Source organism: Nannobrachium achirus (genome assembly GCF_963921795.1).
Source record: "Nannobrachium achirus genome assembly, chromosome: 3".
In the NCBI taxonomy this organism is placed as follows: Eukaryota; Metazoa; Chordata; class Actinopteri; order Myctophiformes; family Myctophidae; genus Nannobrachium; species Nannobrachium achirus.
This window is the reverse complement of record NC_137812.1, coordinates 45,493,846-45,514,522: the sequence shown is the minus strand read 5'-3', so window position 1 is coordinate 45,514,522 and position 20,677 is coordinate 45,493,846. Positions and strand designations below refer to the sequence as shown.

Below are 20,677 nucleotides of genomic sequence, written 5' to 3'. Positions count from 1 at the left end.
GCACGCTCTCTCACCCATCACATCTTTTTGTTCATTAATACTGTATATATATACACTGTAGATGTACAGTATATGCCGACGAGAGGCCGGAAAGACAAGTTGATTCCTCCTCCTACCTCTGTTTGCTCTTCAGCTCCAGATCCGCAGCAGTGGCCACGCTGTGTCGAGTGTCACTGGAAGCAACCACTAAATGCACCACAGTCTCCACCTCCGGAACCTGCTCTGCCTCAATGAACTTCACTATGCCTAACTTACACTGACATGATGACACAGACAGACAGACAGACAGACAATTACATGGTATGAGTGTACAAAATACTAATATAAGGGTTTCAATTGATTACATTTGCGCACAATACATTTGTACACAATGTCACCATGATTTTACTGTCTAAATCAGCGGTTCTCAACCAGTGGTCCTTCAGGGGGTGACAGGTGGTACAGTACTCAGCTAAATGACGAAGAGTTGGTAACCAAATGGTTCCTTGTAGATCTTTAGAATGTAAAATGAAACCACACTTTTACGAGTTCAATTATTGTTAAACCATCTGTATTACTCAATTTACAATAAGTCTACACAATTAGAGAATGTAGAAGAATTGTTATTTTGATAAACGTTTGCTCTTCTCTCTTATGCCAACATCAATACAGCATTGGAATTGTGGACAAAATCTTATCCAATGATAACAAAATATTCCCAGTCAAATGCCGAACAAATAATGGGCCTTGATATGAAAAGGGTTGAAAACCGCTGGTCTAAAAATTAAGCATAGATTAAGCAAATAAAACAAATCGCACAATCAATACACAATCAATTATGAAAATAATCATTATTTACAGCCATACAGTATATCGTCGTTGTCGGGTGAAAACCTTGTATGTCCAAAACCGTTCATTTTGTATCTATCATTTTTAAAAATGATTTAAACTAGTGAAAACAGCCGATCTACAAGCACACAACGCCTCGCGGTGCGAGGCGTTGTGTGCTTGTAGATCTGCTGTTTTCACTACTTTTGTGTGACGGCCTTGTCTGATGAAGCAGGACTTTACTTCGTGGAAAAACGTACAAATTTGAAACTTGGAGATACAAGGTTTTGGCCTGACAGTGACGATATACAAGATTACGTCCCATCAAAGACCACCACCTTGCCAAAGCAATTTGGCGTTGCACTTCGCCTGCACATTTTCCTGACTCATGTGCGGTAGGTAGGCTACCTGTTCCAGCTGCTCAGCACTCCACTGGGCTTCTCCAATCACCCTCTTGGCAGCATAGACACTCATCCCTGGGGGAGGCTGGGGGAGACCTGGGGCAGCGGTGACCACTGGCCCAGTGACTCCCTGGGGTGGGGAGGGAGCAGGGCGGGTGGGGGATTCATTCAGCACAAACCTGAGGGATTCAGAATTAAAGTCGGTCAAAGGGCCTCAAATCAAAATATTTGTAATGTATACTGTGTATGCACGCACGCACGCACGCACACACACACACTCCAACCATTAATAAAACCTACAGACTAGAGGTCTGCATGGGACAGATTTTTTAATCCCATTACCGCCCGCTCCCACTTGATTTCTGACCACTCCTGCCCGCCACCGCAATGATTTCATTTTTGACCGCCTGCACGGCCCCGCAGACAATTCCTGTCCGCCCGCTCCCGCCCGCAAACAAACAAATTATGCACGTCCAACAGCCTCCCTCCCATAGAAGACACATTGAGATCCAAAACCATTCAATACCAAACAGAATAAGTGTGCGCGATGAGAGGAGCATTTGTGAGGGGTTGCACACACATGTGGGAATGTGTTTATATTGCGATGGGAGAGAGGAACATATATAAATAGTTATATATTGAATTAAATAATGAATGACAATGCATGCCGCGACACGCTGCTCACGGTAGCATCAGAACAAAATGAGAGAGAGAGAGGAAGAGCGAGAGAGAGGGACGTCACGGTGCCACGGAGGGAGAGAGAGAAAGAGACAGAGAGAGAGACTGGTGCGTGCGTTGTCCTCAGCAGAGCGAATTACGTTCTCTACATGTTCACATCTTGCTAAAGAAAGTATAGATATAAGCTCTATGTCTCGTTTATTGCGGGAGAGTGCAGGATTTTGCGTGGTCCACTGGCTTTATTTTGACCGACTGCTCCCGCCCGCAGGGATTAAAAGACCGCCCGCGCCGCAACTATTTGCGAAGGGACCTGCAGGTCCTGCGGGAGTGCGCTCCCGCTGCAGACCTCTACTACAGACTGCAACTCTAACAACACTTACGGGTGCATCTTGATAATAAATACGACATGCTCCACTGGTCTCCTTTATAAATCTTCACTGACCTGGATTGAAAGTGACAAACAGCCTGAGTAGCTTTCCCTATTGTGCTTTCGGGCATTTCATACACAGGCCCTGCTCTTCTTTGTCTTACAAGAAATCAATGCAGAAATCCAATGCATACCCATAGGGCATGAGTAGGACGTCGAGCATGAACTCCAGCAGTAGTTGCACCGTCTTTGGTCTCTCTACCAGGATGAAGGGGGAGGCATTCTTGGAGGGATCAGCGGGATACTTCATATGGTAGAGTGTGGGGATCAGCAGGTGCATCAAACTAGGAAAATAAATAGTTTGGAGAGGGATTAGATTAGAAAACAGCAAGGCAGAGGAAAATGTTTTTTTGATTTCTGGCATTTATTCAACCGATTATGAACCCAAACAAATCAAATCAAAACAAGACAAGTATTATTATAAAACCGTACAAGGGTCACGATACGAACTATCGTTAATAGCGCCCCAGTGGGAAAGGACCTTAAGTGCTTCAAAGAAAAATGTGTTTTTCTTTTAGGTTTTTAGGTTACTGGTAGTTTATTTTGGTCCCATTTCAGACAATGAATACAGTAGTTATTAATCACATTCAAAACTACATACATAGTGACATAACTAGATGTTTTCACATGACTATATTTTCAAACACTCTTTCATGCTCTTCTTAAGTTTCACTTCAACAGGCATTTCAGGCTTTCATGGCCACAGATGTGCTCCTGTTTTATGACATCAAGCACAAAAAGGCATGAGCCATGATTGGTCTACTTTTCAGCAGACATAATCTACACTATATCTAAATACTGTATAATCAAACCCTGTTCAAGGCAGCTTGGCCTATAGCCACACCACAAGAATAGCTTGATAATAATAAATTGTAATGTCAAACATTGCTTTCACATGCTGTGCCTATGTGCATGTCCTCACCTGTCCTGCTGTGGCTGAGGCTTGCCCTCCATGGCAGTGAGCAGGGTGGGGGCAAGTTCACACTGTTTGCCAACCTCCAAACGAGGGTAACCTATCTTGATATAGATGATGGTGAAATTCTGAAAAAAAGAGAAAGACATTCAATATAAAGCAATGGACTGGTGGTACATACATGGGCTGACAGGTTAGCATGTATAAACTTTATTATTAAATGAAAAGCGAACTGTTGTATAGACTAAAGCGCTATTCCCACCTGCACGATAACTATACAAATATACTTTTATAGTTTTAGTTCTCAGTCTGAATGGCCCTTAACACTAATAGTGCCTCTTAATCTGAAGGTTGCTTGGTGCCTCGGTGCCACGCCGTTTCCTCCATAGGCCGCCGCTATTATTTTGAAGGGCTGGAAGGGGGTTGTTTTTGTTTTTTTGGATTATCACTTGACGGCAACGATTACGTCATCTAGTCACATGACAGTGTGGGTCCAGAAGAGAACATGGCTGCGCCCATCCTTTGTTTACAGTATGGAAGAGTGGAGACCATCCTTTGTATAAGAATGTCCCTTTTGGAGAAAATGAGGTCTCTTTATGGGCCTCTCCATTGACTTAACATGGAGGAGCTTCACTTCGCGTGCACGCCCGACGTGCGTTGTAAACAAATCGCGGACATTACCGATGCGGGCGGGACCGGAGCGACGTACAGTAAGTAATAATACCTTTACTGTATATACAGTAAGATTGACAGTCCTCACCGTCAACGGCGCCATGGTATTAACCCTTTCAATGACGGTGAGCGCCGTCAACAGCAGCAGAACAGTTAACACAGCGGGTGCCCACGAGGTGTCTACACGCCAATCTCTTTGATGTCCCAGGAGGCCCACGACACGTTGACGTGTTTACTGTATATACAGTATTAACTTTAAATCTCACCGTTACGTTGGGGCTGCGCCTGGATGTAGCCCATTAGCCGCTAGTCGCTTCAAGTCGACGCTGAGAGCATCGCGTGGCCGTTTTTCTCTGTATACTCCAATGCATTTCCCCATCTTTAACGCCCTTTATCTCTGATGTTTGTTTTATGGCTAAAACTGTGGCCGCGTGCGGCAAAATGTCCAAATTTTGATCGGCAATGAACAGCTATGATCAACACTGGCCCATACAGTAAGTTACACAATAACATCCTGTCTGCGCTCATGTGACCAAGTGACGTCATGACGCATGCATTGACGCAACAGGGCCTTGTATTCTTCTATGGAGGTCAATAGAGTGTCTTTGGGCACTTAGCTGGGGCTCTGGCGCCACCTTTTGGGCAGCCGATGTGTTAATAGTGCTATACCAAAATTAGAAACATGATTATTGTAATCTTGTGCAAAATATCTGGATTTAACAGAGCTACAGTATAAAAATCACACCTGTGTGACATTTCACACTAGAGAATACAGTATAGTATGATGATGATGTATGATAGACCCACATGATGTCACAGGAGGCAAATTCTCCAATCAGAAAAGGGACATACAGATAGGGACCACTGTACATAAACACATGGACAAAAATCACGACACTTATTCGAGCTCAAAACATGTTCTTACTGTAACAAAGGATGCAGCTGCAGGATCTTGGTACTGCACAAGCAGAGTTTCTACTGGAAGTTGAATCTTGGGTCGGCTCTTAATCCTCTTGTTCAAGTGGACCAACAACTCCATTACCTAGAAGGGAGGACATGAAGTATAGTCAGACTATTTATGTACAAATTGTAGCTTAAAGTGTTGGTTCGGATGTTTAAACCTGAAGCTGTAGGAAATATTTGACATTAATTTAGTCGTTGCAAAGGAATTCATTTACTGGTTGCCCCAGTCCCGTGGACAGAGCTGTGGTCATTTTCCATTGATTTGGCCGGCCCCATTTTGAATAATAAACGAATCCACAAAACCAACGTCATTTGTATTGTTGACATATTTCTACTATATAGCACTATTTTCATTCAACTTGCTGGCAAAGTGTTTATCAAAACCTGTCAGTCTTTCTGTCAATCTGACTGTCTCTCAGTCATGTCACGTCACGTCACACTTTTCCCCTACTCATATCTCCGCCACCGTTGCCCCCATCCATGCCAAACTTTGCACACACACTCCTTGGCTGCCAAACCACAACCTCCACCCCTAATTTCTCACATGGCCCTCTTCTAGCGCCACCATGAGACTGATTCTTGCAAAACACATTTTTGGACACTGCTCCTACAGATTTTGGCCTAAAATCATGCAAAGCGGTACACAGTATCTCTAAGGTCATGTCATCAACATGGATCTGTCCCATTTCCCATATTCCCTCCTGATTGGCTACGACTGCCTTCTAAAGTTTGTATATGCGACGTGGCGGTCGCAATATCCCAGAATTGCACCTTTCTCTATAGTTATATTTGCTATAGATCAGAGCTTGAAACGTTCTCGAGACCAAGGACCCCTTAGCTGAGAGAGAGATGAAACAGGGAGGCAGGGACCCCCTACTACTTATTGTGTACGACTGTACCTGTACGTCATTTATGGGCAGCCATAGCTGAGTGGTTAGTGAACCTGCCTGGACAGCCAGAGGCCCTGGTAGTCGCAAGTTCGATTCCAGGCCAGGCCAGCAATGTGTCCCAGAGCAAGACTCTCCCCTAATTGCTCCAGAGCAAAATCCCTGCTCCTAGTAGTTATAGGATGGGATGGGTGAGGAAAGGGTTAAGGACCTACTGTATATATAACAACATAGCATTTAGGTATTTGCTCTTGGGGGTCCCTTGAATTAAACAGATGGGGGTCTGCAGCGAGATATATAAATATAATCTTGGTTTCAAATTGCAACATATGTTTTTGTCAAATTGACCGGCTTCATCAGGACTTGACTGCTTGCATTTTGCTAAGCGATACGGTTCTACATAGTTTAATTTGAATTAATTTATTTGTGAATTATTTATCCAAAAAATGACTTTTCTCAAAAAGTCATAGACCACATGAGACAGCATCAGTCATCAGAGTGTATGACACAGAGACCAACTGCTGACTGAGCAAACCTTCTGGACACCTTATCCCAGAAGAACGTTCGCATCATTCAGCTTTTGCCTACAATGGAGAGCTGTACATATTTGGTGGCCACAAAATGAACAAGTGCTGCAATGATCTGTGGAAATTCAGTCAAGAGACCCTTTCCTGGAAGCAGGTTGAGCCCAAGCGGAAAAGCCTGTGTAGGTTGTTTGGGATGTGCTGCTGCATGTTGGGAGATCGTATTATCATCCATTGAGCACACAAAGGAAACCTTGGATGTACAGTGACCTGTACATCCTGACCTGAAAATGTTATGCAAGCTAGCAGTCACTCAGCATGATCTGGAGCAGTCTGGACTCCCACATGACAACAGGTGGGAACTGGCGGCCATGACTACCAACAAAAACATTACAAAGATTATCCCCCATCTGATCTCACGGACTCCATATACTGTATGGATATAGCTGACCTGTTCTGACATCACATTGATGACTCGACCAGCTCAGCAGAAGAGTATACATGCCAAAGCAGCCATGTGCACGCGCCCAGGTGCGCTAAGTTCTCACCAATAGTGGTATAAATAACAAGGTGCAAGTTAGCACTTGGCACCTCAACAGAGTGCCAACTTTCCCACATAGAGACAGCAGCGATCGCAGTACTTGTGCACTCAGGCCATATATGGCCACGAGTGAACAAGAAGGCACGACGACAGAGTGCAGTGCAGTCTAGTCTAGTTGGTCATCTTTTCCAAGGCCTTTACAAATGTGCGTTACATTCACACATTCATACACGCTGAGGCAACCATGCAAGGCACCAACCTGTTCATTTGGAGCAGTTGCCACTTGACACATTTCTGGAGGGGCAGGGCATCAAACTCAATGCACAGTCTCAATGCAGGGCACACACATGCGACACACACAGGTGCCACATTGCCACTCCTCTACACCATACAATAAATATGGGACGCTATACCTCCTGAACTACTGCCGCCTCTATGGCTGATTTCAATCAGATACACAGAATACTGGAGTCTCTTACTTACTTTTTTCCGCACTCCTTCCTGAACACTGGAGAGTTTGAGGAGTACAGGGGGTAGGAACTTGGAAATTATGTCTTGTAGTTGATCATCTGTCTCTGCATGGCCCAAGCGAAGGAACACGCGTTCCAACTGATCTGTGAAATACAAAGAAATTGAAATAAATTATTATAATAATTTAGGCCTTTCCAACAATGTAACTGTCTCATTCGTAGCAAATGTTTGCCGTATTGGTAGGCAACTAGTCATTATTATTAATAGTGATAGTGAGAGCCACATCTAATAGTTTTCTGTTCAAAGTTCCACTATATCTAGTGCCCATGAGGTGAAGTCTCCACCTGCATTCACTTCTTGAATGCAATGTATGGAAAATATCAACCATTCTGGGGTTACTGAATCTCAAGATATCCTGCTGCTGTATCCATCATCACCCACCCAGCCCTTTTATTGTTGGCATGGTTCACAGCAGCAGGCTAACTCACTGACTATCCTCACGCATATTCTCGCTTCTTTGCCTCAGGACATTGGCTTTTAATTGCCCGTGACAGTCTGTAAAACGAATACTTGATGAGCCGAACATTCTAAAAATCCACTAAGGTTTAGCACAGCCAAATGTCAATATATTTAACCGTGATACTTTAATTTTGACCATGACTGGGCAAATGACGTTAGCATGCTAGCTATAGCAGCAATAGCCCCGGTTAGCTAACTGTGGTGCCACTCCTGCGCTAACCTTTGAATCTACATTATTTTAGTGCCGTTTCTGCTGTTCAAAAGAGGAAAACCCAATACAGTATAATGTGTACATTTAACAGACATCAACGCCAATGACATCTGTACAGATCAATGAGAGCTTAGACAAACTTACTGAGTTCATCCTGAGCAGCCATGTTTAGAGAAAGTCAAGAGCGACCCTCCCAGATTACCGAGTGCCACTGCACAGTGCACAGACTCAGTGCATGCATGCGACACACACACACACACACACACACACACACACACACACACACACACACACACACACACACACACACACACACACACACACGCACGCATACACATGCACGCACGCGCACAGGTGCCACACTGCATATATATATATATATATATATATATATATATATATATATATATATATATATATATATATATATATATATACATATATATACATATGTATGTATTTATTTATTCAGTGCTCTTCTAACCAATAATCAGTAAACATGAACATTGCCTGTATGTTTGTAATAACCATGGTCTTCTGCGCGTGCGTGAATGTGCATGCGCATGAATGTGCCAGCTATTACCTGTCTATAGCTAGATCACCTGTGTGAATCAGCACGAACATTATCGTCATATCTAGGCCAGAGCAGTATAATCAGAGAGTGGTGTCACCGCGGGGTCAGAAACAGCGCTGGTCACGTGGTTCATTGTCACTTTACACCTCATAGACTTCAATGCATTTTGTAAACTTCCGGTTGGCCGTTTGTCACTATACGCCAATAGATGTGTGCGTAGAAGACCTGGCCCCATGAAGTGAACGGGAGTGACGCAACTCTCCATTCTAGGGCTCTGATCTAGGCTATGCCTAACCTTAACCCTCTAGTGCCCACTCTTTCTAGTGCCCAGTGTTCCCTTCCCAGTGCCAGTGCCCAGCTCTGTTTGGTGCCCAGATATCCATAGTGCGGCCTCAGTTGCGGTGCCCACTGCCCATTCTTCTCACCCCAAAGTGTGCACTCTCTCACTCTCACTCTCTCTCTCTTTCTCTCTCACTCTTTCTCGAGAAAGAGAGAGAGAGAGAGAGAGAGAGAGAGAGAGAGAGAGAGAGAGAGAGAGAGAGAATAAAATAACAGAAATACAAATAAAAAATATATATAGCCCAAACAATGCCACAGTGTTCAGTTTCGGACATAATATATAAAGTTATTATTATACATATTATATCAAAATAGTGTAAGATCCACAGACATTCTAGCCAGGGCTACATTGACCATAGAATGGATGGTTGGATGCTTTTATTATTTTTCAGGAACACAATAATATATTCATATTGAGCAGCAGGTGCAGCCTAATAGGCAGCTGCTGCCTGTCCCTGCTTGGACTTGTATGCAGCTTTCGTTTGCAGACGGTTATCAGATCTCACAATGTACTGATGAAGTATTTCACACTAAAAAGCCAAGCCATCACATGCTTTAGCAGATCTAACACAGCAGTAGTACAGACTGGCAGCAGCGCAGCAGTGGAGTGGAGTGGCGACCAGGAACGCGTCCGCGTCCGTGTGTGTGTGTGTGTGTGTGTGTGTGTGTGTGTGTGTGTTTGTGTGTTCAACTAGCAGCTGTCATGTGAAACAGCTGGAGTGCACGGAGAAGGAAAGAGGATAAACAAAACAACAGTGCGATCATTCGTGTTTCTGCAACCAGGTAAATGCAAAGCATCATGACAGTGACACGCGACATGTAGAACTGCGTATATTGGTGATTTAGCCGTTGGTCTAACCGTCAAATGGAGCTATTAGAGGTCTAATTGTCGTCACTTTTACTTGCTTTAACTGTGCTAAATTAGCTAGCATGCAGCCATAGCTTTCAGCAGCTGCTACACCAAGTTGGCACGCGCTCGTGTGGTCTCGCGGTGTAACCATGGGTGTGTAACGTTGCTAATAATGTTCTTGTTCGACTTGAACACGACTCTGTCTAACAAGCCACGGATCAAAGTAATGAAAAGAGACCCAAATACATTTTGAACAGAGCCAAGCTCAGGCTATATAGTTGCACGGAGGTGTTATGCAGAAATGTGTGTTCCGTCAGAATGTGTTTCGCCCCGTCCCCTTCGGGTTCCACGCGAGGAAATACAAAAGACATGTTCTTTGTTTAAAATATAAAAAGAATGTAAAATATATATATCTATATTCTCGCATATCTTTACAACAATTAAAGAGCCTAAAACGAGGATCCATTGTGGTCGAACATGCTAAAGTTGTTTTGGGAACATTCATAGACGAGAACATTGTGGGGAAACCGATTCTGATGGGGATACAAAATGTGGCACAACAACTGGCCTATAGCATCTGAAGCAATAGCAACCTTGCAAGGGGCATTTAAATCCCCGAGTCTCCAGCATTTAAGTTAGCTTAGCTGTGGTGGTGCTAGCAGATAGCTATACCTATAGGTAGGTTGTTCTTGGCGTTATAACTGTGTAATAACCGCTATAACCTGCTCCTGAGGTGAACTCTTATCAACTCTCTGTCTTTACGTTCACATTAACGACGCTACAATGGGGACTTATTACCCAGACAGACAGACAGACAGACAGCTGATCAGCGACCAGCCATTGCTTAGCATCACAACAAAACGTAGGCTAACTGGCTAGATTGCTGCTAGTCAGACAACAAAGCTAAGCGTCTGTTCACACGTTTACTCTGGAATTCAAAAAGCTTGATATATTAGCGCTGTAATGGGCCATGCAGTGAACCTGTATTGTTGTTTATCGGTATTATTATTATGAATAATACTTTATATTGCAGAATAGCCTGTTTATATACTGTATATATTTGTGTTGATGAAGAAGACTAAGGTTAAATAAGACTATTGTAATATTCTAATTTACATGCATGCGATGCATCAGCATCATCAAAGTTGTTTTGCCTTTTCTTTCTACTTTCATCATTGCTATGATGACCTGTTACATAATCGAATCATGTCATTAAATATCGTCGTGATTATTGTCAACTACCACGGCGAAATCACAATAACAGCCACTGCGGGTGATAAGGTCCTTTGTCCCAAAGCAACTACATTTTGAGTTGGGAGTGGGATGGGGGATCAAGACAAGGGACCAAAATCCACAGAGGGTGTCTCATGCATGATGCTGTCTCCATCATTATCACATCGACATTAAATGAAAGTTGACTTCCATCTAGTGGCGAACCTGTGAATAACACAGAGGGAAATCTCCTTGGGCTCATTAACCAGTCCACTTTTCTTTACAGTTATTGGTAGTGTTCACGGCAAGTTGTAAAGGTGTAATAATAATAATAATATTTTTTTTAAACGAGTGTTAAAAATCAAACCTCGGTTCGAAGTGAAGCGGTGAATTTTTATTCTATGTGTTCTAGAGCTATGAAATCTGTGTTATAATCTAGATCTATACATTCTGTGTTCTAGATCTATACTTTCTATGTGCTTTATTTGTTTTTGAATTCTGAATGAGTGAATGATTTTGTCTGGAGGGCCAAATTGGCATGTGAAGATTGACCAATCCTCAATTGGTCAAGCATGCACGGGACATGTACGGGACAGACAAAACTAACCAATCACAGCGCAGAGATGCCCGGGACAGGTACGGGACACACAAAGCCACACCTTAGAAGCGGCTTTCACCGCTTCAAAAAGCTCTACTATATTACCACAGTAATCATTGCTATAGACTAGTCAGTCTGGGGGTTGGCAAGTAAGCCAATAGAAGTGTGTTCTGGCACTCCTTAGGAGTGCCAGAACACAAACAAGGACAAAATGTATGGCCTGAGACATGCAACAAACCACCTAATATACAATAATAACTATTGCTATACAAGTTAATGAATAAATCTGTGTGTCCTATAATTGATGGAAATGTGTGCGTGTGTGTAATGAAATCAAAAATTACAGGTGCATACAGAAATATGCATGTGGCACTTGTAGGATATTTAGTTATAATCAAAATGTTTACATTTTATCTAGAGACAGTCATACGGCTTTCATGTTTCAAGGTTTCTTAGAAACAACACATTTTTACAACATTTTAGTCTTAGAAGTGTTTTTCATCCAAAAGTCTAAAAAGAAATGTGAAACCATAACATTGAATCAATGGACTGTGCATTCATCCTACACAGTTTTGTAAATCAAAGCCATTGCTGTCCATATCCGACATACAAAATGTGGGACTGTCAGTCAGATATTGCACATGTATTTTCAGAGCCAGATATCACTGGTGGGCCAGTGGTATCTGTATAGGCATCATGGCTACCTGTTGCCTACCACTGCAACAGAGTGTTAACAGGGCTCCCCCCCTTCTCTCCAGCTTTTCTTTCTTTTTTTAAAAGATTTGTTTTTGGGCTTTTATGCCGTTTATTAATAGGACAGTATAGACTGACAGGAAATGGGGGGAGAGATGGCAGTGACACGTGGCAAAGGTCGTCCGGATCAGGAATCGAACTGGCGACGCCGCCAGGCATCCATGCCTAAGTGGTATACGCCTGGACCAGTAGGCCAGCGGGCGCCCCTCTCTCCAGCTTTTGTAATGAACAGAAAATACATTATCAGCACCAGGGAGGGACACACATTTATTCAGAGAGAGAGAACTCATACAGGACAGAAAATGAAGTGAAATTGGAAGAGAGCTCCTGATTGGATGAAAATTGGTGTCTCACTCCCCACCTGAAAACGTATTTTAAATTTACATTTTAACAAAAGCTTTTTGTTTTAAGCCAAACATACACACTCTCAGCGCCATTTTAATACTGACTGCTGTGTTTGAAAAGTTGACGTAGTATAACATTAACCTTCCGAAATTATGTTTTTTTTTTCTGTTTACAGGCTTTATCTGGTAAACTGGCAGGATGGCGGGAGCAGAGGTGTATACCCCTGCGAACCCCACCTGCAAGATTATGACCTTTAGGCCTACCATGGAGGAATTCCAGGACTTCAACCAGTATCTGGTTTATATGGAGTCTCAAGGGGCACACCGGGCAGGTCTGGCCAAGGTGGGTATAGGCATAATGTGTCAGTTGCTGTGTGCATCAATAATCCTTGTGATAATCCAGTTATAATGACAGAAACACTATAATTGAATTGGAATATGATGCCATTTGTGAATAAGGCCAACAATTGAATGTAAAAAGAAAATTACATACCATCAAGTAGTGATTGAAACAATTGCTCATAGTTGTTATAAAACTAGACAGCCTTATTACACTCTCATTACACACATTCACCCAACATCATGAGTAGCATTACATTATTTATACTGTAGAGGTGTCCCTTCTACTTTACGAAATGTTATCAGAAACACTGAATACACTTGACCATTTTCTGTCCTATAAGACAGTGGTTCTCAGCCTGTGGGTCGGGACCCCCAGAGGGGTCCCCACATTATTTTGGGGGGTCCCCAGATGTTTAGCTAAATGTTAACATTGTTTTCTCACTCAACAGTAAACAGACCAACATACAGTTTAAGTTAATACAGGGTATCTGCACATTTCTAAAGTGACAATTTAAGGACTTTGAAGACCTTTTTAGTACCTCTGGTCAAACATTGGTCAAATTGTCAAATATTATAGGCAGAAATTGTGAAAATAGCAGATCTACATGCTCACAATGCCTCGCTATAGTGAGGCGTTGTGAGCATGTAGATCGGCTATTTTCACAATGGAACAGATCGAGTCAAACTAAATGTAATGCCAACTCCCACAATTCCAAGTGCTTGTACAGAGAGGGGGGGGGGGGCACTTCAAATATGATTATTTGGGGGGTCGCGGCCTGAAAAGGTTGAGAACCACGCTATAAGAACCTTGTTTCATTATCCTTTTATCTCCTTTTCTGCCATCCAGGTGATTCCTCCAAAAGGTTGGAAGCCACGTCGTTCCTATGACAACATAGATGACCTCGTGATCCCTGCTCCTATCCAGCAAATGGTGGCCGGCCAATCAGGGCTCTTCACCCAATATAACATCCAGAAGAAACCTCTTACGGTGCAGGAGTTCAGACAACTAGCAAACAGTGACAAGTCAGTATAATAATGGCTTAATTTGTGGGAGGTTAAACCAAAGTCTGAGTGCCGATATGCAAAGGCAGCATCATTTTCTGTTTTAGCTCAACCTTGACTATGTTTCCTTTTTCTCATAATTCATTTTGTACATAAAATAATGTTTTTCAGGTTCTTGAGGGACCTCACAAATAGGCTTTCTCTAATTGACAGTATTCATTTTTGAATAAATATTTGAAGTTTTTCCAGAAAGCTTAGGTCAGCATTTAGAAGGCGTTTTTAGAATCAGCCTCAGTCCTAAAATAACGACTTAAAGTGATTTTAAGATTGCGCAGAAACCTTGTATGTCCAAAACGTTTTTCTTTTTCTTTTCTTTTTTCTAAATGTTTTGAAAATGTAAGTTACATTTATTTGTAGAGCACCTTTCACAGACATTGATAGTCACAGTGTTTCACATGCATATCAGTAAAATAATCAAAAACAGAATAAAACAATCACCATATAGCAAATCAACCAAAACAATGTCAAAGAAAACAAACAAACTCAGAATAAGTCTCAACACAGAGCTGTAATCACAAAGGAGCTATGTGGAAGCCTGTTTGAACAGGTGAGTCTTTGATGGTCTTTTGAAGATTTCCACAGAGGCCATAATTCTGAGGTCTAGGGGGAGATCATTCCATAGCCTAGGGGCAAAGCTAGCAAAGGCGTGATCACCTTTGCTCTCAAGTCTCGTGGGATGAGGATCTCAGAGACCTACTGGGGAACATAAGGCTTGAGCTGGTCACATACATACAGTATGGGGTTCCTGACCATGGAGGGCTGTGTATGTGATTAAAAGAACCTTGAAATGGATTCTGAAGTTAACTGGGGCTAGTGTAAGGAGGCCAGAATGGGGTTATGTGATAGGATATCCTGGACCTGGTCAGTAGCCTGGCAGCCGCAGTCTGGACTAGTTGTAGGCGGTTCAGAGATGCTTAGAGAGATATGTGAAAAATAAGTCATAATTGTCCAAGCATGAAGACACAAACACATGAATTATCATTTCTAGGTTGGAGACAATGGATAAAAACAGGTGCGGGTCGGGACAGAGTTAATATGCTTGTCTAAAAGCATGACCTGATCGAGTATGATGCCATGGCCTCTAAGATTTGAACATACATTAGGACCCAAGACATTTTGCAACATTTGCGGCAATCTTATCTGGAGCAATAACTAAAACTTGTAGAAAGTTGTAGAAAGTTGCTGGCCATTCAAACCCTTAGTGGCAGACAAACAATCATGATATGATATGATATGATATGATATGATATGATATGATATGATATAGTACTTTATTGTCAGTTCACACTGAAATTTGTCTTGCGACACAGCAGCCATGTATGCGAAACATATACACAAACATTTGACACAGGGAACAAAAACAAGGCAGGTTTACATATACAATAAGGATAATATAGACAAGAGCAGTGTCCACCGCCAAGCCTACCTATGGCCAAACTCCTGATTAAGCCTTAATGTCGACTGATGGACAAAAGACCTTTTTAGTCTGACCTTATTGTATGCTGGAACACTGTATCTCCTTCCTGAAGGCAGCAGCCTATATTCTCTATGCAACACATGGCTACTATTAGAGGTAATATTTCTTGCCAACCTTAGAATGCTGTTCTCATACGTAGTCGTATATAGCCTCTGAAGTGGTTGTCCAACTATCTTTGAACAAATGTTCAGTTGTTGCAGCAGTTGTGACTTAAGGGCTGCAGACAAGCATCCATACCAGGTGGTACTACAGTACTGAAGAACACTCATAATAACATAAGAAGAATCTGTCTACTAGCACCAAATGATCTTAAACGGCGAAGGAAGTAGATTCTTTGCTTTGTTTTCTTACACACAGATTCAATCTGCATGCAGTTCAACAATTACATCCATGCTATCTGGCTTAAAGGAACAATACTGTATATTCTGTGTGCATAGCAATGGTAGGAGATTCCCTTGAAATGTGTTATAATAGGACCTAGGCCCTATAGGGCCTAAGACAGCCCTGTGGAACACCACATTATAGGGTGGTGCAGTGCTGTGTTCTACCTGTCACGCAGGTATACAGAGTATGCTGTGAAGATTTATTTTCTTTGAAAAAGAGTATTCCCTCGTGAACCTTTCAAAGTAGCGTATCTGATTGGCTTTATGCACTGGCGTATGTGCTGGCCACACGAATAGCCGCGGATCATAGATTATAGTATGCCCTCAAAAAAAGTCTAGAACACACTTTTTTTATATTAACCACTTGAATCCTAGCGTCCATATTCTGAGCACTTTAGCCAAAAATAGCAGATCTACAAGCTCACAACACCTCGCTGCTATACATTAAAATGGTGTGTTCTACTGTATCAATGATCCGGTGGCTGAGATCCAGCAGCAGTCGTTCACCCGCATCAGATGACATCATGATGTCATTAGACACCCTGAGAAGGGCTGTCTCTGTGGAGTGCTTCTGACGGAAGCCGGACTGAAATCTGTCCATAATGTCATGTTAGACATCAGTAAGCTGACTGGCCACAATTCTTTTCCAGAACCTTAGAAGTAAAAGAAAGCTTGGAGTTTGGTCTGTAGTTCAGGGGTACTGATGGATCTAAGTTTGACTTTTTGATTGACATTAAATGATCGGTTGAACAATTGCCTGTTTAAAACAAGAGGTGACACAACCAAATGTCAGAGAGCTATTAATAATAGAAAATAGAGACGGGCCTACTTAGTTAAAACATCTTTTAGCATTGATGTGGGCAGGATGTCGAGTGGACAGGAGGAGGATTTCATCACACTCACAAGGTCAGTTAGTTCTAGCAGAGAAACTGTGGGGAAACGGCTCATAGTTGACTGCTGGCTAGGACAGAGGGGAGGTCTGACTTTATCAACCATGTTCACAAAAAATACAATAATATCACTGCAGTCTTTATTTGATAATACTGGTGTAAAAAACACGAGCGCTTACCAATAAAACAATTCAAATTAAATGAAATGTTAAAAGAACTAATAGTGAGTGATCAGTCACAGAGAGCTCCTTTTTTTCATTTCAACATTTTAACAAAATAATTACAAGCTCCTTAGCACAGATACGGTCAATATCTAAGCCTAAGGAAAAGGCCAGGTCCAAAGTGTTTCCCTTGATGTGCATCGGTCCTGACTCCTGACACTGAATGAAGTTAAAAGATTCAATGATATTTAAAAAATCGCTTGGTGCCAAGATGTAGGCCAGATGTAGGCCACGCTTCAGAGCCCGGACAAAGCCAGATGTTGGAGCTTAGCTCCTTCCAGGAGCACTGCTCAAAAAGTAAAGGCACAGCTGTTGGTGATGTCATTAACGTGAACATTAAAGTCAGACTCTGCAACCAAAAGGACTCTCTGAAACTTGATAATGGAAGACATAAAATCAGACAGGAAAGAACTGTTTGAACCTGGAGGCGGTAAATTAAAATACAATAAAATGGGATTGAATGTCCCACTTTATAACCATCAGCAGTGCAAAGGAGTAGGAGCCAGGGCTCAATGACCGATTTAAAATGTCTTTATTATATAGACCACAGCTAGACATCATGTCACTGTACTGTCACTGTACGTGACATTTGAGCAGGAAAAAATGAAACAAAGGTGATAGTTCCCCTCATTTAAAGCTACAATATGGGACTTATTTTAATGAATAAACGCATTATTTTTAAACGATCTGTAAGGTAGAGTATGTTAATATTGTTAATCGAATGGATCCCCATTAGCTGACGGCGAAGCGACAGCTAGTCTTCCTGGGGTCCATATAGGATATGTATATATAACCAGCACATCTGCAAACTTGGAGGTGGTTTCCCTATTTTCCGTTGAGAAATCTAGACCCTGGTGTTGTGTAGGTCACCTACAGGTTGATATGGCAATACAGTTATTTGAAGTAGACGGTGCACCGGATGGGACACTCGATACGCCACTATCTGCATTGCAGTTATGACATACCGGTAGCAATTACCTCTTCTCAGTCAGGAGAGAGAGAGGACCTACAGATTGTAGCTTTAACTGCTTTTCCACCACAGATGACCTGCCTCTACCTGAATGGATAAATACAAATTGGCCATAAAATGTTTTTTTTACTATTCTTCTGAGCCATTTCTTTCTCATTCACAGTTACTCTACACCTCGCTACCTGAACTATGACGACCTTGAGAGGAAGTACTGGAAGAACGTCACGTTTGTTCCACCCATATATGGAGCTGATGTCAGTGGAAGCCTCTATGATGAGGTGAATGTCCTCTCACTATTGGCTACTTTCTCTCAGTTTGACTCTCAGTTTTCGTTTCAGTGTTGTGTTCCATCATTTTTCGATCCCACTCACTCCTCTTCATATCTGTCATCACATTCCCTCCACATTCCTGTGATACTTTGACCATCCAGTCTAAAAATCTAAAACCAAGTTTTCATACTATTAAAATCTAGACTCTGTCGCTCAAACTCAAATGGGAATAACTCTCAAACTGTCTTTGAGTTTGGACTCATTTAGCTTCCAAGTAGAAAACCTGGACATGTAACACCTGTAACTCTTTCTCTCCTAGGATATAGAGGAGTGGAACATCGGCCATCTGAACTCCATCTTGGACGTTATTGAGGAGGACTGTGGTGTCTCCATTCAGGGGGTCAACACGCCATATCTGTACTTTGGCATGTGGAAGACCTCCTTCTCCTGGCACACTGAGGACATGGACCTCTACAGCATCAACTACCTTCACTTTGGAGAGCCGAAGTCCTGGTTAGTGGGGAATCTCGGGGACTCGGGGAGGGATCCCTTTGCAACTATGCAATTCCCAACAGATCTCAAAACCTGTTGTTTAGGGGAGCACTGGTTTTCCACGTTCTCCTGTGTGTAGGCTGGCTGTGCACTCCCTAGCCAGACATCCAGTATAGTATTGGACAATGTATTGAATCCAATGAAGGCACATCCTATATTAAAATTGGCTTAAGGGAGGACCAGCGGGAGGACAGAATTCTAGATGTGAGGGCCGATCCTCCAGTACAACATACCTATGTGCCTTGGCTATGGGTTCATGTGGAGGGAGGTTGTTATCAAGGCAGATGTAATGCGGAGAGTGTTTTCCATGCACAAGCCTAGACTTCGTTGGGCTATGCTTGAGGCTTTTCCAGTGCTCTCACCTCAAGCTTTTAACTATTTTTCTCCATATTTCCTTTAAGCTACTGAAGCATTTGTGCAGGTTTTAGAGGATGGATGGGATGTACTTTATTATATCAATCATCTGTCTGTGCCATTATTGTGGGTGTGAGGAAGAGCAAAATATTTGCGACTTATGCATATAAGCTAGGCTTTTAAACATTCCTTTTGAAAATAGAGAAATATTCCAGTGAGATATTTATGTCATTAAAGAAAGAAAGTAATAGACCACTTTCCAGATAAAAAAAAAAAAATGGAAATCATGAATTGTATCAGAAACGGGGAATGAAACTCTGGGTGAGGTTGCTGAAGAAGTTGCAGATTGTGGTCAGTCCTGGTTTCATGGTGTGTAGTTATTTTGACTTGGCTCACTGAAAGACAACTACAAGTAAAATGGCTACCAAGTTGGGTCAACAATGCACATGACGTCTTACCTAATACCTATTGGTTGATAGAAGCCTGGTCTAAGTTCACCAATGTTGAACTCTGTGCTTAAGACGCATTGAAAGTAACACGAGTTGACTTGCTGTGATTGTTTGGGTTAGTGAATCCTGGGTACAGTATGTTGAACTAGCTGATTATCTTCATGGAGATAGTTTTATTGATTATCTCTTTGATTAATCAAACAATTGAGCAGAACGTCTTTTAGGTGAAATTCTTATTTTATGTAAGGAGCTAAGCTCCAACATCTGGCTTTGTCCTGGACGCTTCGTACCGGACGCTTCGCAAGCATCCAGGAGCTCAGGGTCACATTGGCCCAGCTTCGTGGGACGCTTAATGAAATTAAAGAGGCGGTGCCATAGATTTGTTATTTTTCTGGTTTTCATGTGTCTAGGAGGTTGACAGTACTTCATTAGACCCCCTGGTGTGGTTGTTATGAGCAAGTATGTATTCCCTTTGTATTTGGGGTGTCTTCCTGGAGGCTGCCACCTTGTGGGTCAAAAGTGCCAATCCAAAAACACAGATACAATTACATCATAGAATCATCCCCTCCCCTTTTACCATTCACTCAACACTGTGGGTGTGGCTAACTTCAGCTGGGTCACCACCCACCATGACAACCAGGCATACTTAATGAACTGGTGGGTGTGGCCACATAAGAACCTAATTTTAACTCTTTCTGTACACTTTTTTGGAAAGAATCCTCCTCCTAGTATAATCATAACACCTGATAATCATGTTTTAGAGGGGAAAAAAATCATGGCACTGCATCTTTAAGTCATAAATAACACTGCTCACTTCACACTAGGTGTGATCTTTTTTATATCAACATTGTCAGGCTGAAACCTCTTATCTCATATTCTAACTTTTTGTGTTTTTTTCGTAAATTAAAGCCCTATTAGATCATACTACAGTGTCACACAGAAGTAGCAGATCCATAAGCTTGTATCGCGACGTTAAGCGACACATCTTTAGCTTGTAGATCTGCTAAATTTGTATTTGAATCCT

General features: G+C 42.2%; 2 protein-coding genes across 7 annotated transcripts in view; one reads left to right on the top strand and one right to left on the bottom strand.

Moving 5' to 3' along the window:
• Nucleotides 1–8,231, bottom strand: part of ecpas (Ecm29 proteasome adaptor and scaffold) — a 33,771-nt gene extending 25,540 nt beyond the window's left edge. For both annotated transcript variants that reach the window (XM_080721667.1, XM_080721668.1), the window contains exons 1-7: nucleotides 8,159–8,231; nucleotides 7,297–7,427; nucleotides 4,824–4,940; nucleotides 3,236–3,354; nucleotides 2,448–2,597; nucleotides 1,216–1,387; nucleotides 117–256 (exon numbers count right to left, since the gene is read on the bottom strand). In XM_080721667.1, coding sequence (XP_080577793.1) covers nucleotides 117–256; nucleotides 1,216–1,387; nucleotides 2,448–2,597; nucleotides 3,236–3,354; nucleotides 4,824–4,940; nucleotides 7,297–7,427; nucleotides 8,159–8,180 — 851 coding nt within the window. In that variant the 5' untranslated portion in view covers nucleotides 8,181–8,231. The remainder of the gene's footprint in view (nucleotides 1–116; nucleotides 257–1,215; nucleotides 1,388–2,447; nucleotides 2,598–3,235; nucleotides 3,355–4,823; nucleotides 4,941–7,296; nucleotides 7,428–8,158) is intronic.
• A 1,360-nt stretch (nucleotides 8,232–9,591) lies between these two features.
• kdm4c (lysine (K)-specific demethylase 4C) overlaps nucleotides 9,592–20,677 on the top strand; it is a 52,718-nt gene continuing 41,632 nt past the window's right edge. For all 5 annotated transcript variants that reach the window (XM_080722089.1, XM_080722087.1, XM_080722086.1 and 2 more), the window contains exons 1-5: nucleotides 9,592–9,710; nucleotides 12,861–13,027; nucleotides 13,874–14,049; nucleotides 18,193–18,307; nucleotides 18,618–18,811. In XM_080722089.1, the coding sequence (XP_080578215.1) occupies nucleotides 12,884–13,027; nucleotides 13,874–14,049; nucleotides 18,193–18,307; nucleotides 18,618–18,811 (629 nt within the window). In that variant the 5' untranslated portion in view covers nucleotides 9,592–9,710; nucleotides 12,861–12,883. The remainder of the gene's footprint in view (nucleotides 9,711–12,860; nucleotides 13,028–13,873; nucleotides 14,050–18,192; nucleotides 18,308–18,617; nucleotides 18,812–20,677) is intronic.